This window comes from Camelus bactrianus, chromosome 2, assembly GCF_048773025.1.
Source record: "Camelus bactrianus isolate YW-2024 breed Bactrian camel chromosome 2, ASM4877302v1, whole genome shotgun sequence".
Taxonomy (NCBI): Eukaryota; Metazoa; Chordata; class Mammalia; order Artiodactyla; family Camelidae; genus Camelus; species Camelus bactrianus.
This window is the reverse complement of record NC_133540.1, coordinates 131,774,875-131,796,542: the sequence shown is the minus strand read 5'-3', so window position 1 is coordinate 131,796,542 and position 21,668 is coordinate 131,774,875. Positions and strand designations below refer to the sequence as shown.

The window sequence follows — 21,668 nt, the reverse complement described above, 5'->3', positions numbered from 1 at the left end:
TCTCAACTGTAGGCACCTCATGGCATTACCCAACTGATGCAATCTGTCACGCCAACAGAACAAAGCAGAAAAATATCTGATGATTTTGTGAATAAATGAGAAAAAAGTCTTTTACAAAATTTAATTGCCATGCATAAGACACACACCTGGCCAAACAGGAATGGAAGGAAACTTCCTTAATCTGAAAAAACAAACAAACAAACAAACAAACAAACAAAAAACCCAAAAAACTATAGCAAGCATTATACCTAAGGGCGGAAACTACGAAACAATAGTAAGAAAAATTAGTAAGACCTAAGTAAATGTAGAGATATACCATGTTTCTGGATTGGAAGATTTGATATTGTAAAGGTGTCCATCCTTATAAATTCAAAATACTAACCAAATTGGTGTTCATAGCAACAGTGATGGAGGATGCGGACTGAAGGTACACACACCCTTTAACCCAGCAATTCTGCCCCTTGCTACACGCCCGAGAGGGACACGCACGCGTGTGTCTCAAACACCATCTGCAAGAAAGCTCCTATCAGCAGAAAGGGTAAATGGTGGCATGCTATGCAGGGAGATCCTACAGACCAATGAGCAAGAATGAACTACTGCTACACACAACACAGTACAACAGTATGTATAAAATTGAGAGACGGACACCTGACCTACAAGAGCGCATGCTATATGATTCCATTCATATAAAAGCAGGGACTTGAGTTCCACATAAGCCAGGATATGGCTCCTGTGAGCAGTGAGGGGAGGGGGGTTGGGAGGAGGTGTGAGGGGGCTCCCGAGGTTCTGCCATGATCTCTTTCTCAATCTGGATGGTGGTTACACAGGTGTATTTTTGCCTCTAGGGACATTTGGAGGTGACGGTCCCGAGCATCTCAGAAACGGAAGAGGCCTCAGATACGACCTGGTTTCTGCCTGGGTCACTCAGACAAAGTGTGCCAGGGTCTCAGGGTCCCCAGCCCAGAAGGATGTGAGGTTCTCACGCATGCCCAGAGCCTGGGGTTTCTCAGCCGATCCCACCTGGAGGCCACGTACCTGGCAGAGCGCGGCCGCGGCCTCCGTGGCTCTGACGTTCTCGTCCTCCTCCAGGCCACTCTGCTCCAGCCTCTGCCTCTCCAGGACCTCGTGAAAAGCCTGGGAGCAAAACAGGATGCTGAATCTGGTAGAAAAATGCTGACTTATTCTTTCCCCAGAAACACCTCCTCCACTGACTCTGCCTCTCAGACTGGAGGGACGTTCACCCTTGATTTGTACACAAGGAAAATGGGGTGCGGGGGGTGCCACATGACCTCCACTTGCAAATTGTAGCCAAGGCCAGGACCAGTGAACCTGACCTCCAGGAAAGCCAGACTATTCTGTTGTCCACCCGTCATGAAGAGGTGCCACTGGCCCCCTGTCACCCTTCTCTCTTGGCCACAAGCCACCCAGACCTCATTCTCTGACTTCAGCTGCGGGGGACCAGGCCGTGGGAGGCCCGCCCAGTGGAGCCCGAGCCTGGCAGGGGCCACTAAGGGTCAGTGTGGTCAGTGGCCACCAGGCCTCTGTGATCACATGGCGAGGCCCTACCCTGAGGAGCCCAGCAGAGTGACAGGGAGGTGTGCACCTGATGCCTCAGACACAGTCAGAGAGGCCGAGAGCACAACCCCCCGGGGCGGACTTCCCTTAGGGGCAGCGTCCCCGTTGCTGGGGAAGCATGTAAGCCAAGTCCTGAAGGACAAGGAGGGGTCCCTGGAGGGCAGATGGGCCAACACACTCTCCTTCCAGGCTCAACAGGCAACAGCAGCGGGACCAGGCAGTTAGAACCCTCTGGCCTCGGTGGGGGCCGGGCGGGAGGTAAGCGAGGGGGTGGGGTGCAGGGACCAGAGAGGGAGGGGCTGGTGCAGGGCCAAAGTCCGTGTTTATTTACTCATTCTCTTTTTTCTTTCTTTAACACGGAACCTTCATGAATTTGCATGTCCTTCCCGCGCAGGGGCCACGCTAACCTCTGCATCGTTCCTGTTTTAGTACACCTGCGGCCGAGGCGAGCACCACCCACTCGTTCTTTGTTCATTCGGCCGTTTATTTGTTGTTCGTTCGTTCTTCATTTAATCATTCAATTATTCGTCCTTTTGTGTCCACCATCCATCCATCCGTTCATTCACTCTTTTGGCTCTCACGCAGTCATCTGCTGCTCATTCATTCATTCATTCATTCACGCATGCTTTGCTCAACCCTTCCTTCCTTGGTCCCATGTCTCCTGAGCACCAGTGTGTGCCGGGCTGTGCTGAGATCCTGGGTCACAGAGCTGATGCTGTCACGTCCTCCACACTCAGGATTTGCGCTGAGCAATGTGACATCAGGGAGAAGGGCCTGGAAATCTCACGGAGAGCTGTATAATCATATCTTTCCACTCTCATTTCAAATGTATCTTCCCAAGACAGAAACAGCCCCCACCCCACTTTATGACAAACCCCAGAACCCCCAGGCGAGGGCCGTGCAGGGAGGCTCTGCGGGTGGGGTGGGGGAAGGGCACTGGACCAGGGACCCAGGGATGTAAATGCCTCTCCTCTTCTTGGGGGACCCTCTGCTGGCTCGTCACTGGGGTGTTGCTGCCGTCACCACCACGCTTGCCCCCAGGGAGCACCTGTGCCTGTGCTCTGGGCTGAGCCTGGACCCAGATTCTGTCCTGCCATCCCCTCGGCAGAGCTGAGACAACGTGTTCCAAATGCTAACTCAGAGCAGAGGGGCCCAGAGAAACAGTCGGGTTGTGGCTGCCCCTTACTGGCTTTGGCCGAGTCCTAAGAACCCTGTATCACCCAGATGAGAAAGCCAGAGGGTTAGCCACGTGCCCAAGGTCACTCACAGCGGCAGACTCACGTCCAAACCCAGGTCCCGCCGCCCCAGCACCCAAATGCGTCACTCCCATGGGGGATGCCCAGGACAAACAGCCCCTCCCCCAGCCTCCCCGCCACCCCGCAGGACAGGCAGGGGCAGAGGTCTGTCCTCTCGCCCTGACAACTGCAAGTCCTGGGCCTTCCAGCCTGTGCTGGCGCCAGCGCATTCTTTCCCCTCAAGCAGGGTGACTTCTTGCTTCCTGTCCTCCTGCAGGTCTCCTTGACCCCTGCCCAGTCCAGACCAGGACGGCTGTCCAGCTGGTCCTCTCTGGTCCTGCCCACTCAGCTCCACAAGCCGGCTCCTCCCCTGACTCGGCACCTGTCCCAGCAAGGGGCCCCATCCCCTTGTGAGAGCCTGCCTCACACCTGGGACTTGCCAGTCCCTTCGGGTCCACATTTCCCACTGGCTCCCATGGTAGGTAGGGACCCCGTGGCGTGCCTCGCTGGCCCCTCCCACTCATCTCTCCAGCAGCCCGGTGAGGACGTGCTGCTTTTATCAGAAGCAAGATGGGACGCAGAGCTCAAGGCACTTGTCTAAGGTCACTGGGCTGACAGGTGGGAGGTGAGGAGAGACCTCCTGTCTGCTGGATGCTGAAGCCTCTGGCTTCTCAAGCGCAGTAAGGGGGACCAGAACACCCCGCTCCGCCCGCACGGCTCTCCCAGGACGGCCGCGCCTGAGGACGTGGGGGCGATCGGGAGCAGGGTCACCTGCAGGAACTCCTCAGGGTCGGCGGTCCGCGGCAACTCGGCCAGGAAGCACCTCCGTTCCTCCTCTTGAGCCAGCGTGAGCTTTTCCGTCCTCTCCGCCTGGCGAACCTGGGAGGCCTTGACCAGGTCTTTGCCTCGCTGGACAAAGTCTGAAACCGACATAGAACAGGGACATCGCCAGTTGCTCTCCTGGCAAAGCGTCCACTGGCTGCGTGAGGAGCGTCAGACACTCAGGGGCAAGTCCCATTTTTATTTTCCTCTGATCACTCAGGCACAATGGCTTCCCAAAGTCTGGTATTAGGAGCCCCTGGCCCCTCAAAGCCCATGGGTCCCCGTCATTTGAAGGAAACCCCACTTTCCCTTGGGCCGAGGGCCCAGAGGTTTTGTGGAGCTGCGGTACAGGGCCGGGCCAACCTGCCCAGGAGATAAACAAACGGGTGTTTTCCTGGGGAAAAGAGTGTAGGGGACAAGTAAGTGGCATGGGAGGGACAGAGGACAGAGAGCCCGGGTCTGCAGGAAGATGGTGGCATTTCAGACTGGAGTTGAGACTTGAAAACTTCGAGGGTGAATTGTTAGATCAGCAGAAGAGGAGGAGGGTGAACCCAAGGGCAAGGCCCCCTGGTGTGGGGGAGGGTAAACTCGACTGGATCTAAAACAGCCCCTTAGCACACCCAGGTCACAGCACTGGGGGCTGGGGTCTACCCGTGAGCAAGATCAGCCCAGATCTCAAGATGTTCCTGGTCCAGGGAAGAGGAGAAACGTGGAAGGAGAATGAATTATGTGCTGGATGAGGGTTGGGGCAGGGGGAGGTGCAGGATGAGGAGCCGGCAGCATGGGACCCCAGAGACGGCTCCTGGGAGTAGAGCTGATGAAGAAGTCGGCCCGATTCTGCTCCCTTGGGTTTTGAGGAAGATGCTGTGTGAAGAGGCTGGAGAAGCAAGTGAAGGCCAGGTCACAGGGGGCTTCTGCCCTTGGCGACGTTGGTTTCAGCATCTCCCCACCCCCCTCTTACACCCACACACGTCAGAGTGCCTTCTGCACGTGTCATAATGCAATCACACTTCCTTGGGTTTGATCTGAGGATCTGTTTAGCCTCCAGCACCAATGGAAAGAGTGTGTTCAGGTGCCCAGGAGAGACCAGAGTCTTCCCTCTGCCCCTGACTGTCTCCTTGCCTCCCCCGTCTTGTCCAAGATTAACAGACTCTGACCAATGGGCACCGTTTCAGCATCCCATCCCAGCCACTCTCTGCTCCTGGGGACTCTTTCCACTAGTCAAGTCCCGGCCACCGTGTGTGATGACCCTCGAGCCCAGATGCAGTCAGATTCTACATGGTCCAGAATTTCAGTCAACAGCAGACTTCCATATGGTCACAGAGCCATAGCGACAAGTGACACAGACATCTGTGGAAGGGCCTGGCTGGAGTCCTGAGGTCCCAGGATTAAACGACTGTCCCCTGGCCCCATCTCCAAAGGGCAGCAGACAGGCATGGCAGAGGGGACGTGAGCAAGCATAGAGGACCAGGTCTTTGGCTGCAATGGAAACCTGGTGCCAGGGACCGGACTGTGTCCCTCCGAATTGATGTGCTGAAGTCTGAAACCTTGTGTGACTGTCTTTGGACATGGGGCCTAGAAGGTTAAGTGAGGTCAGAAGGATGCAGCCCTCATCCCACAGGGCTGGTGCTTTATCAGAAGAGGAACAATGCAAGAAAGCTTGCTTTCTGCCAAGGAAAGAGCCTGCGAGAAGGCGGCCCTCTGACAGCCCTCATCAGGAACCAAACCGGCTGCACACTGATCTTAAACCTCCAGCCTCCAGATCTGTGAGAAAGAAATGTCTGTTGTATGAGCCCCCCCGTCCGTGGTACCTTGTTAGGCAGCCCCAGCAGACGAAGGAGGCCCAGACTCTACTTCCACTCAGCCCTGGCCACACGTGCAGCCTTGGGTCAACACTGATGGGCTCTCCTGCCAAGGGTGTGAGGAAGCTGGTGCAGAGGCGGTACCCACCCTGCAGGTGGCAGACCTGGGTTTCTCAAGGGTCCCACCAATGGTGTGACCTGGACCAAGTCTCAGATGCCCTTGACGTCTTGAGCCCTGACCCTCCCATCTCCCAGGGTCAGCCCCGGGGGGCAGTACCCTACGTGGGAAACAGCCACGCCGGGTTCTATCCCGTCCCGCGGGCCCGACCACTGCCCACCGTCGTCGCCCACCCGCAGCTGAGCAGGACCTCATGACTTCGTGCCCGGCTTCTGGGTGTTTCCACCCCTTTGCCCTCTGCACGTTCCAGGTGGTTCTCGGTCAGCCTGAATCACCGGTGACTGTGTGGAGCAGGCAGCCCCAGCTCCGAGGCGGCGGCCCTGCTTACCTCTGCTTTATGGGAAGGCAAGCGAGGCTCAGAGGAGTTAAGTGACGGGTCCCCCGAGGCAGACCTGGTGCGGGTCCTATAGGGGCCGCTCCACGTCTCCTGACACCTGCAAGTGCGGCCACGCGCCCCGGCCCCGATGCCCAGCAGCACGGGGGCCCAGAAGGATGGCGCCCTGGCCCGCTCGCTCACCTCGGCGGAAGCGCTCAGCCTCCTCCCAGAAGGCCTTGTGCTGCTGGGTCAGCAGCTCCTCCTTCTGTCGCCCCGAGAGCTTGCCCTCGACGGCCAGCAGCTCCAGGCCGCGGGAGATGGCAGCCAGCCGGCACTTGGTCTCCTCCTGGATTTGCAGCTTCAGGAACTCAATGGTTTTGGCCATGTGCGCCCGCCCCATTGTTCTCTCCAGGGTGTCCTAAGAAAAGAAACCCACAGGACAATTGGCTGGGACACCGTGGGTCAGCACTTGGCCGTGAGGTCTGTAAACAGCAGTGGACTCCGTCCCAGGGCCCCCACCTCCCAGTGAGCAGAGCTCAGATGAAGCTGCTCTCCTGAGCCTCCTGTGTCTGCTCCTCGGATGGGGACAAAATCGCCCCTCAGGGACGGGGCGAGGCTGACACTGGATAACACACGGAAAACGCTTGCTACATAGTGAGTGTCTACAGAGGGCTCTCTCTTCCGGGAAGGAATCTGATAAATGCACACGATCAGAGAGGAAGGTCCACCTTTTCCATAGTCATCCCTCCCCACTCACTGGGGCCTCTGGCCTCCACAGCCCTGGAAAAGCAACACCAGGAGAAATAAAGGTCACAGGACTTTCTGGCTTTTGAGCCTCAGAGAACCTGTGTCCTGGGGATGTAAGATATTTTCCAGGTCGGATTTGTAACAGGGGACAACAAACCTGACTCCGCATTAGCTCTGCTCCTTTAGCTCTAACCCTGCGCTCTGTTGCCTGCGCTCAGTCACGCTGGTTCCGCGCCTTTTGTAAAAGAGTGTTCCTGTAGCCTGAAATGCACAGGAGAGCCCCTTCTCAAGGCTCTGACTGTTAAGGGTAGAACCCTTTTCCATTCATACAGAGATAAAAAGTTGCAGAACAAAGAACATTTGTCTTGTTGGAGGTTTACATCGCGACCCGACCCAGGTGGACAGCTGCAGGAACAAAGGATTCGGACACCAAGACGTTTACAACAACCAACCACACCCCTCCCCATTTTAGGGTAAAAGGAGCCTGAGTTCTGACTTGGGGAAGATAGTTCTCCAGGACATTAGTCTCCCATCTTCCTGGTCTGCTGGCTTTCCAAATAAAGTCATTTTTCTTTGTCCCAACACCTCATGTCCCGATTTACTGGCCTGTTGTGCGGCAAGCAGCACGAGCTGGACTCCGTAACAGACTGACGTGGAGGGTTACCCCAGCCATCAGACTTCGGAACAGGCCCGCCTGCCCTACCACGTGCTCACTCACTTGGGATAGAACTCTCGGATGAGATGCCTCCCCGTGCAGGAAATGTCAACCAGAGACAGAGGCAGACCCTGTAGGTGTCCATCCCTTGTCCTTATGTCTCAGAGAGCAGCTGCTCAAGGATCGCATTAAAGCTGCAGGTCCTGCATCTCAGAGGAAGGACATCTTTCCCCCTGGGGATGGCCCCACTGGCCCCAGGCATAGTACGGTGGAGCCTGGAGTCAGCCTTAGCCCCTCTCCTCCACCACGCCTGCTCCTGTCCCCTGCACATCCCTCCTCTCCGTTTCCTCCTTGTTGGCCCACAGCCATTCCCAGCTCAGGCCAGATCACTTCTGCCCTGGGCTACTGCCTCCCACCAGTCTCCCTATGCTCCGGCCCCACCTGGCAGACAGGGGGCTTTTCTGCGGTGCAGTCTTGGCTCTGTCATCCCCTGGTCCAAACCCCGCGGTCACTGCCTCCAAACCGAGTCTCTGCTCCTGGGCGCAGTGCATGAGCCTTCTTTGGTGGCTCAGTCTCCAGCCTCATCCCACATTCCTCCTTGCTCCTGGCTGCCCAGCACGCCTGACTCTCAGCTCCACTGGGCCTTTGCACACACAAGGCCTCGCACCTGGAACCCCCTCCCAGCCTCCTCTCACTCCCCTGCCTGGCCAGGTCCTACTCATCCTTACAGGCTGTGCAGTGTCTTCCCAGACCTTCCCCAGCCCCACAGTCCCCTCCTCCAGGCTCCACGGCTCCTGTGCCTCTGTCTTTAAGGAGCTAATCATGAGGGACAGTCCCAGGCTGGACTGAGAGCCCTTGAAGGCAGGGGCCGCACCTGAGCCATCCACTAACCTGCCCTGGGCCTCACTGTTTGCTGAGCCACAGTGGACTGTGTTCTGACAATGTGTGAACAGATCTGGGACAATGCTTCCCCAGTTACAGACAAGAACGCTGAGGTTTATTCTGGAAGGCCACCTAACTAGCCCAGGGACAGTGGCTCTGAACCTTCCTCTCTTCCAAGTTAGCCCGGCAGCCGTCAGCGGGCCCGCGACCAGTAGGGGGCACAAGAGGATAAGCGCTCAGAGCGGGTGTGGGCGGCCAGGGGCCTGGGCACCGGGCGAAGGGGTGAGGGGCGGCGCCTGGCAATCAGAGCAGCCACCTCCCTGGGCAGCACCGTGAGGCCTCCAGGCTGCGTAGTGACAGTGCACCCTCTGCATTTATATTCAGGGAAGAGGAGTGGAGAGAGGTGAGCAGGGGTGGAGGGACTTGGATGGGAGGTGACGGGGCATTGCTGGCTCTGAGTGTAGCCAGTCCTCAAGCGTGCCCAGGCTCAAACTTGGCTCCAGACCTGCACAACCCTGGGCACCATGTCCTCACCTACACCCAACTTACAGAATGGACGCGAGTATTAAATAAGTTAAAATATGCGAAACACTTAAAATAGCAGCCAGAAGATGGTAAGCGCTCTTGAATGCAAGCTGTTGTCATAATTATCCGCAGCAGGTCCCCACACCTCTCCTGCCATCTGCTTTCTCTTGAACATCCCTAGAGACGGACTCTGATGACGTCTGGGGCCCTTTCCAGGGCTCCTGCGGTTCTGATACTCAGCAATACCACGTGATGCAGTCCAGGTCCAGCTGCTGAGAATTTAAATTCTTCTGGGGTTCATCAACAACATATTCCGACATAAAGAAGCTACATTTTTTTCTTCAGTTCATGGGATGCAGGCAGAGCTAACTCCTCCCTCGACTGTGTAAATAAATACAGGCTGTTGCCCTTTCCACACAGCATTACAATGACTTGTTAATGTCTATTTTGCTGCTGACACATGGCCTGCCAGAGTCTAATCACTAACATACTGAGCGTCCCCTGTGCCAGGATCTGTCCTAAAGGCCGTACATGTTGTCTACTTTCTAACACTCTCAGAGCTGATGTTATTCTGATTCCCATTTTAGAGACGATGCAACTGAGTTACAGAGAGGTTATGTAACCTGCCCAAGGTCACACAGCTAATAAGAGGTAAGACTATAGCATGAGCTCAGGTTTCTAGCTGGAGCCTGCAACATTGTTTCGCTAACAGAATGTGGCACAGAGTAGGTGCTCATTAAATGCTGACTGAAGAAAGGGCATACCGAAAACCTGGATCATCCTTTCCCTTCTTCCTCTTTGGAAGTGACTGACTAATACTGTGGCCAGTGTCAGCTAAGGTTACATTTTTTTCCTGCATCAATATCTTGCTGATGGAGCAATAATAAATACCTAGGAAAAAAGAATCAAAGGAAAAAAGTCTTTCTCCTTTGATGAGCATTAATATCTGCAGCCTTATCAAATTAAAATCCAATTTAAAGGGGCTTGGGTGGCAAACAAGGAAGTGTGGGGGGCAGGCTGAGTGATGTCATTAGACAGCACGGAGGTCCTAGATGAGTCACTTAGCTGGCTCCTCTGCTCACAGGGAGGGAGATATCAGCAGTGCTTGTCTTTCAGCAGTGCCGAGTAGGGTACACAATTCTGCATTTCAAACCAGCTCTTGGGTGATGCTGATGCCACGAGTCTGCAGACCACATTTGGAGGACCAGAGCAGTCTGTGTAGAAGCAGTAGGGATCCGCTCAGCTCAGCAGGGCCTTCTCCTCAGGTCTGAGATGCTGAGGCTCTGAGGTAAGGCCCCTGCAAGTTTGTGAGACAGGTATAACTTGGGTGGATGCACGGGTCTGAAATATAATCCATGAGTCCTCGAGGTCAGAAGAGGACACGGGTGCGTAGTGCCCTGGGCTTTGCATACAGCAGGGAGAAACCATGGCTGATCCCCACGGTGACTAGGGTGTGGCAGGTCACCAAGCACTTCCCCAGCACTGCCTGCGGCAACTCCTGAAATCAATTTTTATAAATAGAGTAACTGAAGCTCAGAGGGGTGAAGTAACCTGTTTGAGATCACACAGCTCCAAGTCGCTCAGCCGAGTTTCAAAGTTGGATTTGGATTTGTGGATTCCTGTGCGCCAGGGCCTTGTACACCCAGCTATACATCAGAATCGTTTGGGGAGTTTTGAAAACAGCAGCGCCAGGGCCTCCACTGCAGACCAGGCAGACCGGGTCCCTGTGCGGGAGGCCCCAGGCGCAGCACAGGCACAGTTTCAAGCTCCCAGGTGACTCACGGGGCAGTCAGGAGACAACCGAAGTTCCATGGCTGTCAACCATGACTGCTCAGTGTGGTCGCCTGGAACCTTAAAAAGCCCAGACTTGATTAAGTCAGACTCTCTGGGGTGGTGGCTCATCTTGGACCCAAGCATCAGTACTTCTGCAGCCTCTTCAGGTAACTTCAATGTGCAGCCAGGATTGGAAACCAAGGCTCTAGGCCGTAATAACATGGAGCTGGCCAGCATCTCCATTAACGGGAGGGAGGGATGGATGGATGGATGGACGGACAGCTGCACAGATGGATGGACTCACTGCTTTTCTCTGGCTTCTATATCCTCATCTACAACATGCAGGTATTCAACCTAATGGTCCCTACAGCACGTCAAGCTTCCAGAATCCACATCCCTACTTTGAATATCACGTTCCCTCCCCGCCCCCTCCAGCGTTACCAGAGCCTGCAAATCCTGGGAGTCACGCAAGAGCCCTTCGGCTGCAATCATTCTTTCTGTCAGAGTCGTCAGGAGCTGTCGGGCTTTGGTGCTGGAACACTTCAATTGGTCCACAAGAAAGTGCTGGATGTTTTCCATCTGTTTCCAGAAAGCTTCCATCTGTGAAATGACAAACAAGAGGTGGGGTGGGGGTGGGGGAAACTTACTTAAGAAAGCTACAAAGCTGCGCGGTTCAGCTTGGGAACTACTATTCACGCCTTATCACACACCGAGATTCTAAACAACTCTCCACCTCGAGCCCGTTTATCTCAGCAATAATCGCGTTCTCCTGAGGTTCCTCCCAGTCCCACTGTGGGTGCCTGTCGGTTTCGAGGTGGCTTTTCAGCCAGCACCAGTGCGCTGCTGATAAGGAAGGAAAAGCACAATGAGATCATTCAGCTTACACAGCTTAAAGTCTCTTAAACAGGCCGTTACTGCTGCCTGGAGGGGTGCAGGAAACTCAACAGTGTGCTCCTGGAAGCTTCCAGATCTTTGAAAAAGATTAAATGCATCCTGGCAATACAAGCAGCAATGGCCATTTAAGTATTAGTTATTGTCCTAAAAGTACAAAAGGGCATCATGGCAGAGATGAGGATGACCATGAAAACATTTTGCTTTAAAATCTTTCCCCTTTCTGCCCCGTCTTCTCAGGAGCAGAGTAGGGAATCACCAAGGGGTTGAGCAGGTTGGGGCTGTGTTTTTGTCACTGCAGCCTCTCAGAGCTCTGGAGAATAACGATGCCGAAGTCATAACAACTTTCCTTTATGTGTGTAGTTTATATGCCAAGCTCTGTGCTCCACACATTTTATTTCTAGATAAAATATCTATCAGAGCTGTCTCCGTTATTGGAGGTCACCAATACTTTAGAGAATCTTATGAGAACAATGAATCCTGTGCCTGAAAGATGCAGACACGGACAAGATGCGCCACTGCTTTAGGGAGTCCCTGGACCACTGGACTCCCGGGTGAGCATCCGCCCTTAGTCATCTCATCCTAAGAATATCCTCGCTCTCCGCTGACCTACCTGAGCTCCGTGAGACTCCATCTCCAGGCATCTCTAACTCAAGCCAGAACACACCGTCTCCCCTCCTAACTTGTTCTCATTCTGGGGTCCTTATTTCTGTAGAACTGATCCTCTACACCCTCTTCTTTTTTTTCCATTTTCAAAAATTGAAGTATAGTCAGTTTACAATGTTGTGTCAATTCCTGGTGCACAGAGTAATGTTTCAATCATACATATACACATTCCCTTTCATATTCTTTTCATTACAGGTGACTACAAGATATTGAATATAGTTCCCTGTGCTATACAGTAGAAACGTATTGTTTATCTATTTTACATACAGTAGTGTGTATCTGCAAATCTCAAACTCCCAATTTACCCCTTCCCACTACCTTTTCCCCCATAAATTTGTTTTCTATGTCTGTGAATCTGTTTCTGTTTTGTAAATAAGTTCATTTGTGTCCTTTCTTTGAGTCCATATATGAGTGACATCATATGGAATTTTTCTTTCTATTTTTGGCTTACTTCACTTAGAATGACAATCTCCAGGTCCATCTGTGTTGTTGCCAATGGCATTATTTGATTCTTTTCTATGCCTGAATGGTATTCCATTATATATATTTATTTATATATATATAAATATATATACACACATATATATGTACATACACATACATATACACACATACACACATATATATATATATACACATCTCATATCTTTATCCAGTCATCTGTTCACGGACATTTAGGTTGCTTCCAGGTCTTGGCTATTGTAAATTGTGCTGCTATGAACACCAGGATGCATGTATTTTTTTGAATTAGAATTTCCTCCAGGTAGATGCTCAGGAGTGCACCCTCTTCTTCCCACCACCACCTCCCCATCCACCACCCTATCAGTGCTCCCATTTTTTCTTATCTCCCCATCCCTATTATAGCAATTGCCTTCATGAAATTCCCACCGAACTAGCACAAAATCTCCTAACAATGCTCCACACAGCAGCCTGGGCAGTTCTTCTAAAACAGAACGAGGCCAAGCCATCCTCTGCTGCTTCAGTGGCTCTCGTCTCCCTGGCATGAGATGAAAACCCTCCAGGAAGACCTCTGGCTTTACTTGCTCTGCCTGCGTCCCAGCCCTGGCTCCCTTCTCTGCCCACCTACCGGCCAACATCCATGCACACTTCTCTCCAAAAGCCTCTTGATGTTTCTATTTCCAAGAAGACTTTTGTAACCCTGGGGTAAAATGAATTCCTCTCTCCACTGTGCCTCAGTCTTCCCACATTTTCCTCTGTCACGGCACTTGTAACCTACAATGTCCTCAACTGCTCACCTGTTGGTCCCCCCACCTGCCTGGCCTGAGCATCTTCCCTGAAGAGCCAGGTCTAAGTTCATTTGGAATCCCCAGTTCCCAGTCCAACACCCGGCTGCCAAGAAAATATTTGTTTAATTCGTAACATATGAACAGGGGGGCAGCAGAACCCCAAAGCAAAATAGAGAATTGGAGGGAAGCCATCCTCTCTGGAATTTAAAACATGCTTTTATGAGTGATGCCTGGAGTTTGAGAAGTTAGCAGCTAGCAGCTGCTCTAACCCGCAGGGTGGTAATGACACAGAAGGTTAGAGCAATCTTTGCTTTGAATGATAAAAAGATCAATCTAAAATTTAAGCAAGGAGAATTCATTAAAAAAAAAAAAAAAAAGACTCCTTCCGTAAATCTTGGCCCCTTAATTACACCTTCTCTATAGCTTAACTTCAGAAACCGGATCCCTGGCTCCAGGGCAGAACGTGACAGGCAGGGAATTCGAGTATTAAACATGCTTCTAGGTAGCATCTCTTTAATCTCACCAAATGAACTGTCCCAGAAACCACGGTTTTCATGCAGAAAAGAAAATCCATCACATACGTTATCTATTAGCTGCTCAGAATATTCCCGCTCTTTCTTTTCCACGTCTGCCAGGGTGATGTATTCTGAGTCACCAGCCCCCAGCATCTCAGTGTTTGAGAGTCTGACTTGAAGTCTCTTTTCCAATTCTTCCAAGTCCTGGAGAAAAAAAGAAAAAAGCAAATAAAAAAAAAATCTAATTGTATCTTAAATTTTAGAAAAGAGATGTTTTTATTTTCCCCACTTTATCGTAAAATATTTCTTAACTGTAATGAAATGCTTTGGGTGTTATCCTACTGAAGGTTTGATGATAGAAATTGATTTTTTTCTCATTAAACACAGAGCCTCAGAATAATGGATCATGTATTTCCTTATATATTCTTCTTTTCCCCTACTCCCCCCAAATAGGCCATACTTTAAAAACAATGAAATAGTATTTTCCAATCTTTATGAAGTTTGGGAAAATGTCATGACACCTGGGGTGTTGGGACGGAATGTTTCTTCCCCACTCCTCTGGTTTCTATGGGGAAGGATTACCTGGTACACCCCAGGGAGGAAGTGATATGTATTTGATTGGCGGTTCAAAAGCAGGAAGTGAGCACAGCCCCTAGCTTGCCCAGCTTCCTCCTCCCTGGGATGGACCATTCAGGGGAAGCCATTGCTCTGCTGTGGCCTCAGCCCAAAGGGAGCTGGACAGCAAAGGTCCTGCTTCTGTGTGGGGAGGCCTGAGGTGGCTCAGCTTTGCCAGTAAGTGATTTGGCTAATCCTAGGACTCAGTATTAGGAAGCCATGACTGCTATGCATCTAAGCCACCTCCTCTAGGCTGGCCCCTCCCAGTAATAAAGCTGACATTTCTCTGTCTCCCCAGCCCTTTCTCTTCATTAATTCAGAATGTGGAAGGAAGAGGGGAACCCTATGTAGGGAGTCCCACAAACCCCAACATGGAGTGTGGGTGGCAGTTCTGTTTTCTCTAGAACTGTGTGCACTGACATGTAATCATCACCGGTGTGGGTCCAGGTTCATTAGGAAAAATAACATCGATAAGAAGTGCTATTGATTATCCAAGCCAAGGCCATCTGTGACTTCTAGTTCTCACAGCATCTCTACAAAAGAGAAATGTTTCTTTTCCAGATGAGGAACCTCATTACAGGAAGCTGAGACATTTTGTCCAGAGTCTCCCAGCAGGAAGTGGTGTGCTGGGCTGGGCTTGTCCCTGAGGCCACTGCTCCAGAGCCCCGCTCTTCTAACTGCAGGAATCATGGTGCTTCTCTCCAAAGCAGCTACCCTTTCTGAGCACTTCTCATCCTCTTCTAGAAGTTTTGAGGCTGTTGTGAGCATTAAATGAAAGTGCGCATTTAAAGTACTTGCCCAGACTAAGTCCAATGAATAGTAGCCACTTCCGTTAATTAAGATGCTCTGTAAGTGGTAGCAGTGGGATTTGATTCCAGGCCTACAAACACCGAAGTGCTTATTCTTTCCATAAGACATATAACACTGTTTCTTACTAGTATAATTATGAGTGTCACAACCATTATCATTATTTTTGTCATTGGAGAGTCATTTAAACTCGTTGTGCCTCCATTTCCTCAGCTGTAAACAGAAACAATTATGACCACTCGCAGGGCTGTTGTGAAGATTAAATGAAATAATGCACTGTGTGCATTGCCTGAGGATGGTAATCATGGTGGTGGTGACACCGAGAATGATGAGAACGATGATGATGGAGAAGATGTAGCACCTTCTCCTTGGGATGGAGTGATTAATCCTCTCCCATGGAATAGAGGAGTGAGGAAGCATTCCCTCCCAATCCCCCAAACCTCATAGTGATGGTGACAAGGATGATACCAGTGACTATGATGAAGATTTCAGTGGTGGCAGCAATGAGGAGGATGAGGATGACATAAGAAGGAAGATGAAGGTAGTGGTGGCAGTAGTGAGGGTGATGAGGAGGATGGTGGAAGTGGTGATGGTGGTGGTAACGAAGATGATGATGACAATATGGAGACGAGGATGATGGTGGCGATGGTAGTAACAAGAACGATGGCATCAATGATGGTGGCCATGATGAAAATGATAGTTGTGGTGGTGGTGATGAGGAGGAGGATGGAGATGGTGGTGGTAATGAGGATGATGAGAATCATGACAAAGAGAATATAATGGTGGTGATGGTAATAATAAGAATGATGATGACAATGATGACAATAATAAAGATGGTGATGGTGACAATGATAGTGGTGGTGATTGTGTTGTTAATAAAATGATAATAATGGCGATGATAATGATGATGATGAAGATAATGGTTGTGGTAGTGATGGTAATGGGGATGATCACAGCTTTCATGTAACCGTTGGGGTCTAACTGTTACTTTGCTAGGTGCCTCATATGCATTTTTCTTATCATTTCTGTAATCCTGCAGGACAGGAATTACCATCCCACTGCACAAAGACCCCAGGATTCTAAGAGTTTGTGAAAGACAGAACCAGGGTATCAAACTCCACCACTCTGACTCATAAAATAAAATAAAGTTTGTATAAAAGATTGAAAAGAGAAGTATGCAAACTAGCATAAGGAGTTATAACCAATAAACAAATTGCACATTTAAAAATACCCCAAACTTGTACAGACAATAACATCAATAGCGGTTCTCTTAGAGGAGTGGATACGAGCCAACATTCTCTTTTTTTCTATTTCCAATGTTTTTCCACATTTTAATAATACATTGTTATTTTTGAACTTGTACATACTTTTATTTATTTATTTTTAAGCATTGCTTTTTTAAGGTTTTTTTTTTTTTTTTGAGTGGGAAGTAATTAGGTTTATTTATTTATTTATTTGTTTGTTTGTTTGTTTTTTAATGGAGGTGCTGGGGACTGAACCCAGGACCTCGTGCCTGCTAAGCATGCGCTCTACCACTGAGCTACACCCTCCCTCCAGTACATATATTTTTATATATCATTATTTTGTATTGAAAACTGTATATTGTAATAAGCTTTTAGTACATAAAATCCAAAATACTTTTTATATCATAATATTATGTTTTATGTATTTTAATAAACTATTTTTAAGTTACCTCAAAATATATGTTGAAGACTTACATTTTCTTGTTTTGAAAGAATTTTCTGGTATAATTCATCATCAGACTTCTTTTTAGGAAGAAGGTCAAGGAGGCACATCTTAAAAATGTGAATAAACATCTATTGCCAAAAAAGAAAACAACAAAGAGAAAGATATAAACAATGGTATCTTCCTCCCTCCCTCCCTCTTCTTCCTCCTCCCTCCTTACCTGTCCACACACACACACTCACAAATACACACATACACACAAATACACACACACAAACTTTTTGTCTTGGAAAAGACCTCAGATTAAAAATCATGACAATGGCCTATAATAGACTGCATTTTCTTAACCTTCCAAAGAAAAACACTTCATTTCTTCTTTGTTCATTTATTCAGCAAAAATTCATGAGGTGCCTACTCTGAGGGAGGTCCCCTACGTTCTCCATTTTTATGTGAGTCAAGGACACAGACAAGGCAAAGGTGGGAGTGCTTCTTTGTGGAAAAAAATCAGAGGGACAGTTGTATGGAACCGGGACGTGTAAAGTCATCCACCCCAGGCCTCTGTCTCCATAGACAGACATGTCCTCTAAACCGCTCCGTGAGCAGGGACACCCCGGCAAGTCCAAGCGTGCCAACTCCATAATTTGTTTAACCATTTACCTCCTGCAGGATGTCTGAATATCTTCAGTTTCAGGCTATTACAAACAAAGCTGCTATAAACTTTGATGTACAGGGCTTTTATTTTTTAATTCTTATTTTTTTATTGAAGTGTTGTCGACTTACAGTACATACAGGTTTTTGAGTGAACACGTTTCTCTGGGATGAATGCCCAAGAGCCCACTCACTGGATCTTCTGGCAATGGCATGTTTAGTTTTATGAGAAACTGCTGAACTGTGTTCCAAAGGCATTTTACATTCCCACCAGCAATGTCTGAGTGACCCAGTTTCATCACATCTTCACCAGCATTTGGTGGTGTTGCCATTTTTATTTTAGTCATTCTGACAGGTGTGTGGTCCTACCTCTCTGTGGTTCTGATTTGCATTTCCCTAATGGTTTAATGGTCTTGAACATCTTTTTATGTGCTTTTGTGTGTGTTTGCTTGCTGACAATACATTTCTTTTTGATGAAATATCTGTTCATGTCTTTTGCTCATTCTCCAACAGCATTGTTTACTCTTTTCTATTGAGGTTTGAGAGTTTCTTATATGCTCTAGGTACTAATTCTTTCTTACACTGTGGTTTGCAAAATATTGCCTCAGTCTTTTCCTTCTGCCCCTGTGCTAAGACATTTTTAATGCAGAGGTTAGCAAAAGGTTTTTGCTGAAAATGTCCACATAGTAAATATTTTTGGGTTTGCTGGCCACACTATCTCTTTTGCAACTACTGAATTCTGCTGTTACAGCAGGAAGGCAGCCATGGGCGATAAGTTAAAAAGACAGGCGTGGCTGGATTGGCCCAAGGGTCATGGTTTGTGACCCTTGTTTTAAGGTCTGATAAACACTCTTCAGTGCCAGACTAACATATATATTATCTCAGATGATCATTATAGCACGCGGGAGGTTGGTACAACCTCTCCCATTCTACAGCTAAGGAGCTCTCAGCCGAGAAATCTGGACAAATGGCCTCATGTCACAAGGGACATCCATGAGGAACAGAACCCTTCACCAGACATCAGCATGCTTGCCAACACTAACGAGCTCTAAGAAGACAAACGTCGTTTTGGCCTTCTATCCATTGACGTCTAAAGCTAGTGAAAGTGACATTGTTTTCTCAAGATGTTAGTCTCAAATCCATTTTCCTTCTGACCCTAAATGGAATTGGTAATGTTTACAAGTCTTGTTACATTCCTGTCCACTTTTAAAACTTTTAAATTTGGAATAATTACGGACTTACAGGAAGGGGCAAATCATACAGAGTTCTATGTGCTTTGCCCCCAGGGCTGATACCTCACATCACTGGGGCTCAGTACCAAACCTGGAAACTGACATAGGTCCAATACAGTGCACTGCGGACCTTACTCAGTTTTCACTCATTTTATATGTCATTTGTGTTTACATGTGCGTGTGGTTCTGTGCAATTTTCCCCTGCCACAGATTCATGGAACGATGGCCACAATCAAGATAGAGAATCTTCCAGCACCACGAGAAACCCCCTAGTCCTAATGCTCCTCTTATGTTAGCCTCCCCCAGAATCCCCTCCTCTGTTCTCATCTCTGCTCTTCTGCTTTAAAGGTTACAACTGTGGCTTCTCTCCATGTCCTAGACAAGTCCAGCACTGGTGCCGTCTTTCTCAAGAGCCACCAGTGAGCTCTAAGCTTCTGGGCTGCTTGATGGTCACATCTGGTCTGAGTCACTTCTGAACCCTGACCTGTGATGACGGACCTCTACCAGAGAAACAAAATGTGAAGTCTTTTGTGTCACGTGGCTCCCACCTGCTCCCCGAGTTTCTATAGACCCTGCACGCAACAAAGCCATGCTCTGCAGTGAATGAAAGGCCACGCTTAGAAAGCAGCTCTCCCAGGACAGGGCCGCCGTCAGCCAGACCCATTTCTACAGAGCACTGTTCTGGGCTCTGAGGATACACAGAACTTGCACTCAGACAAACCTCATTTGGGTTCTGCCATTTACCAGCTGTGTGACCTTGGGCAACTGACTTGACCTCTCTGAGCCTCAGGTTCCTCATGAGTGAAACAGCAGTGAGGGTTTCATGAGATCCGACATTTAAAGCAGAGTATCTGTGCTTAATAAATGGTGTCATGGTGATGCTGGTCACATAGCCCAACAGAGCCCAGAGCTCTGCCCACAGAGATCTTTCAGAGAGGGACAACTTAACTTCCTAGTAGTTCTATGGAGTGAGTGTTAGAAGTGTATTATTTTCACACCTTTCCTAAAGTGGCTCAGAGAGGGGAAGTAACTTATGCAAAGTCACACAGCTCATAGGTGTCAGAGGTTTCTGACTCCTAATCTGGTGCTCCTGGAACTTTCCTAGGTTCCAGTTTAAGTGTCTCCCTCCAGGGAAGTGCTTCCACCTCCCTGAAGCCTCCCTCACTCAGGTCCTCTCTTACACACCCTCACAGTGCTCCATCGCTTGCTGTGTCGTACATTCTGCCTCTGTGCATTCTGGGCTGTCTGCTGACTGCCATCTCTCCCCTGGGCAGTGGGCTCCATAAAGGCATGGTTGTTCCCGGTACTATGTCCAGCAGGGCGGGGAGGCTGCCCACAGGGAAGATGGGCAGATGAGTGACGATGAATGCTCTCTCCACGACAGCAGGCTGCTTCTCTGTGGGCACTGACTGGCTGCTCCGGGGGCAAGGCCAGCCAGGACCACATCACTCGTTAGGTGGATGGGGCTCTGAGCACAGAAACAATCACCCTCCAGGGAGCAGAGCCTTTGAGGAAATGGCCAGGGCCACCTGCCCCCAAGCAGGACAGGTGTGGCGGAATGAAAGCAGGCTGTGGCTGCAGGTGGGCTGCTGCCTCACGTCCCTGGCCCTCTGCAGGGGCGGGGTCCAGGGGGCTGCAGGAACAGGCTCTATTTCTGGAATCCTAGGATGATTTATGGTTTCAGATACTGGCACCTGTTTATGAGGCCCATTCTGCTCACACAGAGCAAAATAACCTTCTGCTGCATCCTCAATTTAACATTCTTTTATTTCTCTGGTTTATAACAAAGCCCCTGTGGGATATCTGTCTGCGTCTGCTCCTACCCCGCTGTCACTCTTTTCATCTGCCCCTTCCCATTCTCTTCCCAACAGGCCTTCTCTCTCCTCCCTTCTCCCTGTAGGTCCCCTCCCTCACTAGAGGATGTGTCTCAGGGAGAAGTACTTCCTCTTTTTTAACCCCAGTGGTCTTGATGGCTGGCTAACTCCACAGGGTCCTGTAGCAACCGTGGGACTCACCCCCCTGACTTCCTGGGTCTTGGATCCAGCGTTGATTCCCTCAGAGACCATGTGCCTCCGGCAGAGACCAAACTTGTTTCCCGCTGTCCTTGGTCCTGATTCCTCCTTCACTCACTTAGAGAACCCACGCCCATAAAAAGGTGCTCAACTTCCCGTCTCAGGTCCAACTTAGAGCTTTGTGACTTGGGGCCAGTCTGCCTCTCTGTGCCTCAGTTTCCCCATCTGTAAAGTGAAGATAATAAGGGCCCCCACGTGGCTGGGTTGTGTGAAGTTTAAAATGCCCACCTGTGTCAACACCTTCAGTGCCCAGTACGTAGTAGGCACTCAATAAAGTTCGTGCTCATAGATATGATTCTCACTATTATCATTCCTCCAAAAATACCAGCAGGTGCTCAGCTTTTTGCTTAACCCCCACGGCTCTGGGCATAAATAAGCATTGATTAATACTTATGCTGCACCCTGTCTACGGGCAGGAATCCCTCTTCCATTCTGTGGTCTGATGCCTAATGCCGCTCTACTTTCCTCTTGTGGCGGCTCCGTTGTCACTGATACCCGTTTCCCCAGGGTCTCTGGAACCCCGTGCACACGGAGAGCCTGACCCTCAGGTCCTGACCTCTCCACCTACCAGGTGCTTCTCCTGCCTCAGCGCTGCGTCCAGATGCAGTAGATCTTTCAAGTGAAGGTTGTAGATGCACAAGTCAAGGTCCACACTGAGAAGTTCAAAGAGAAACAGAAGAGACTTTCAGAGTGTTTGAAGTGAGGGATGAAGTTACTGAGTTATAAGTACAGCCCTGCTCAGGACAAGACTCCAGATTTTAAATTCTGCAGCATGCAGA

At 49.9% G+C, this 21,668-nt stretch overlaps 1 protein-coding gene across 13 annotated transcripts in view; it reads right to left on the bottom strand.

Moving 5' to 3' along the window:
* Window positions 1-21,668, bottom strand: part of EVC (EvC ciliary complex subunit 1) — a 67,037-nt gene that overhangs the window by 29,146 nt on the left and 16,223 nt on the right. For 7 of the 13 annotated variants that reach the window (XM_074350505.1, XM_074350525.1, XM_074350528.1 and 4 more), the window contains exons 5-12: window positions 21,458-21,542; window positions 20,003-20,146; window positions 16,970-17,068; window positions 13,896-14,033; window positions 10,952-11,110; window positions 6,130-6,346; window positions 3,582-3,730; window positions 1,036-1,134 (exon numbers count right to left, since the gene is read on the bottom strand). In XM_074350505.1, the coding sequence (XP_074206606.1) occupies window positions 1,036-1,134; window positions 3,582-3,730; window positions 6,130-6,346; window positions 10,952-11,110; window positions 13,896-14,033; window positions 16,970-17,068; window positions 20,003-20,146; window positions 21,458-21,542 (1,090 nt within the window). Of the gene's footprint in view, window positions 1-1,035; window positions 1,135-3,581; window positions 3,731-6,129; window positions 6,347-10,951; window positions 11,111-13,895; window positions 14,034-16,969; window positions 17,069-20,002; window positions 20,147-20,832; window positions 20,966-21,457; window positions 21,543-21,668 lie in introns of those variants that run through there. The other 6 variants (XM_074350549.1, XM_074350560.1, XM_074350567.1 and 3 more) reach the window with 3 other exon arrangements.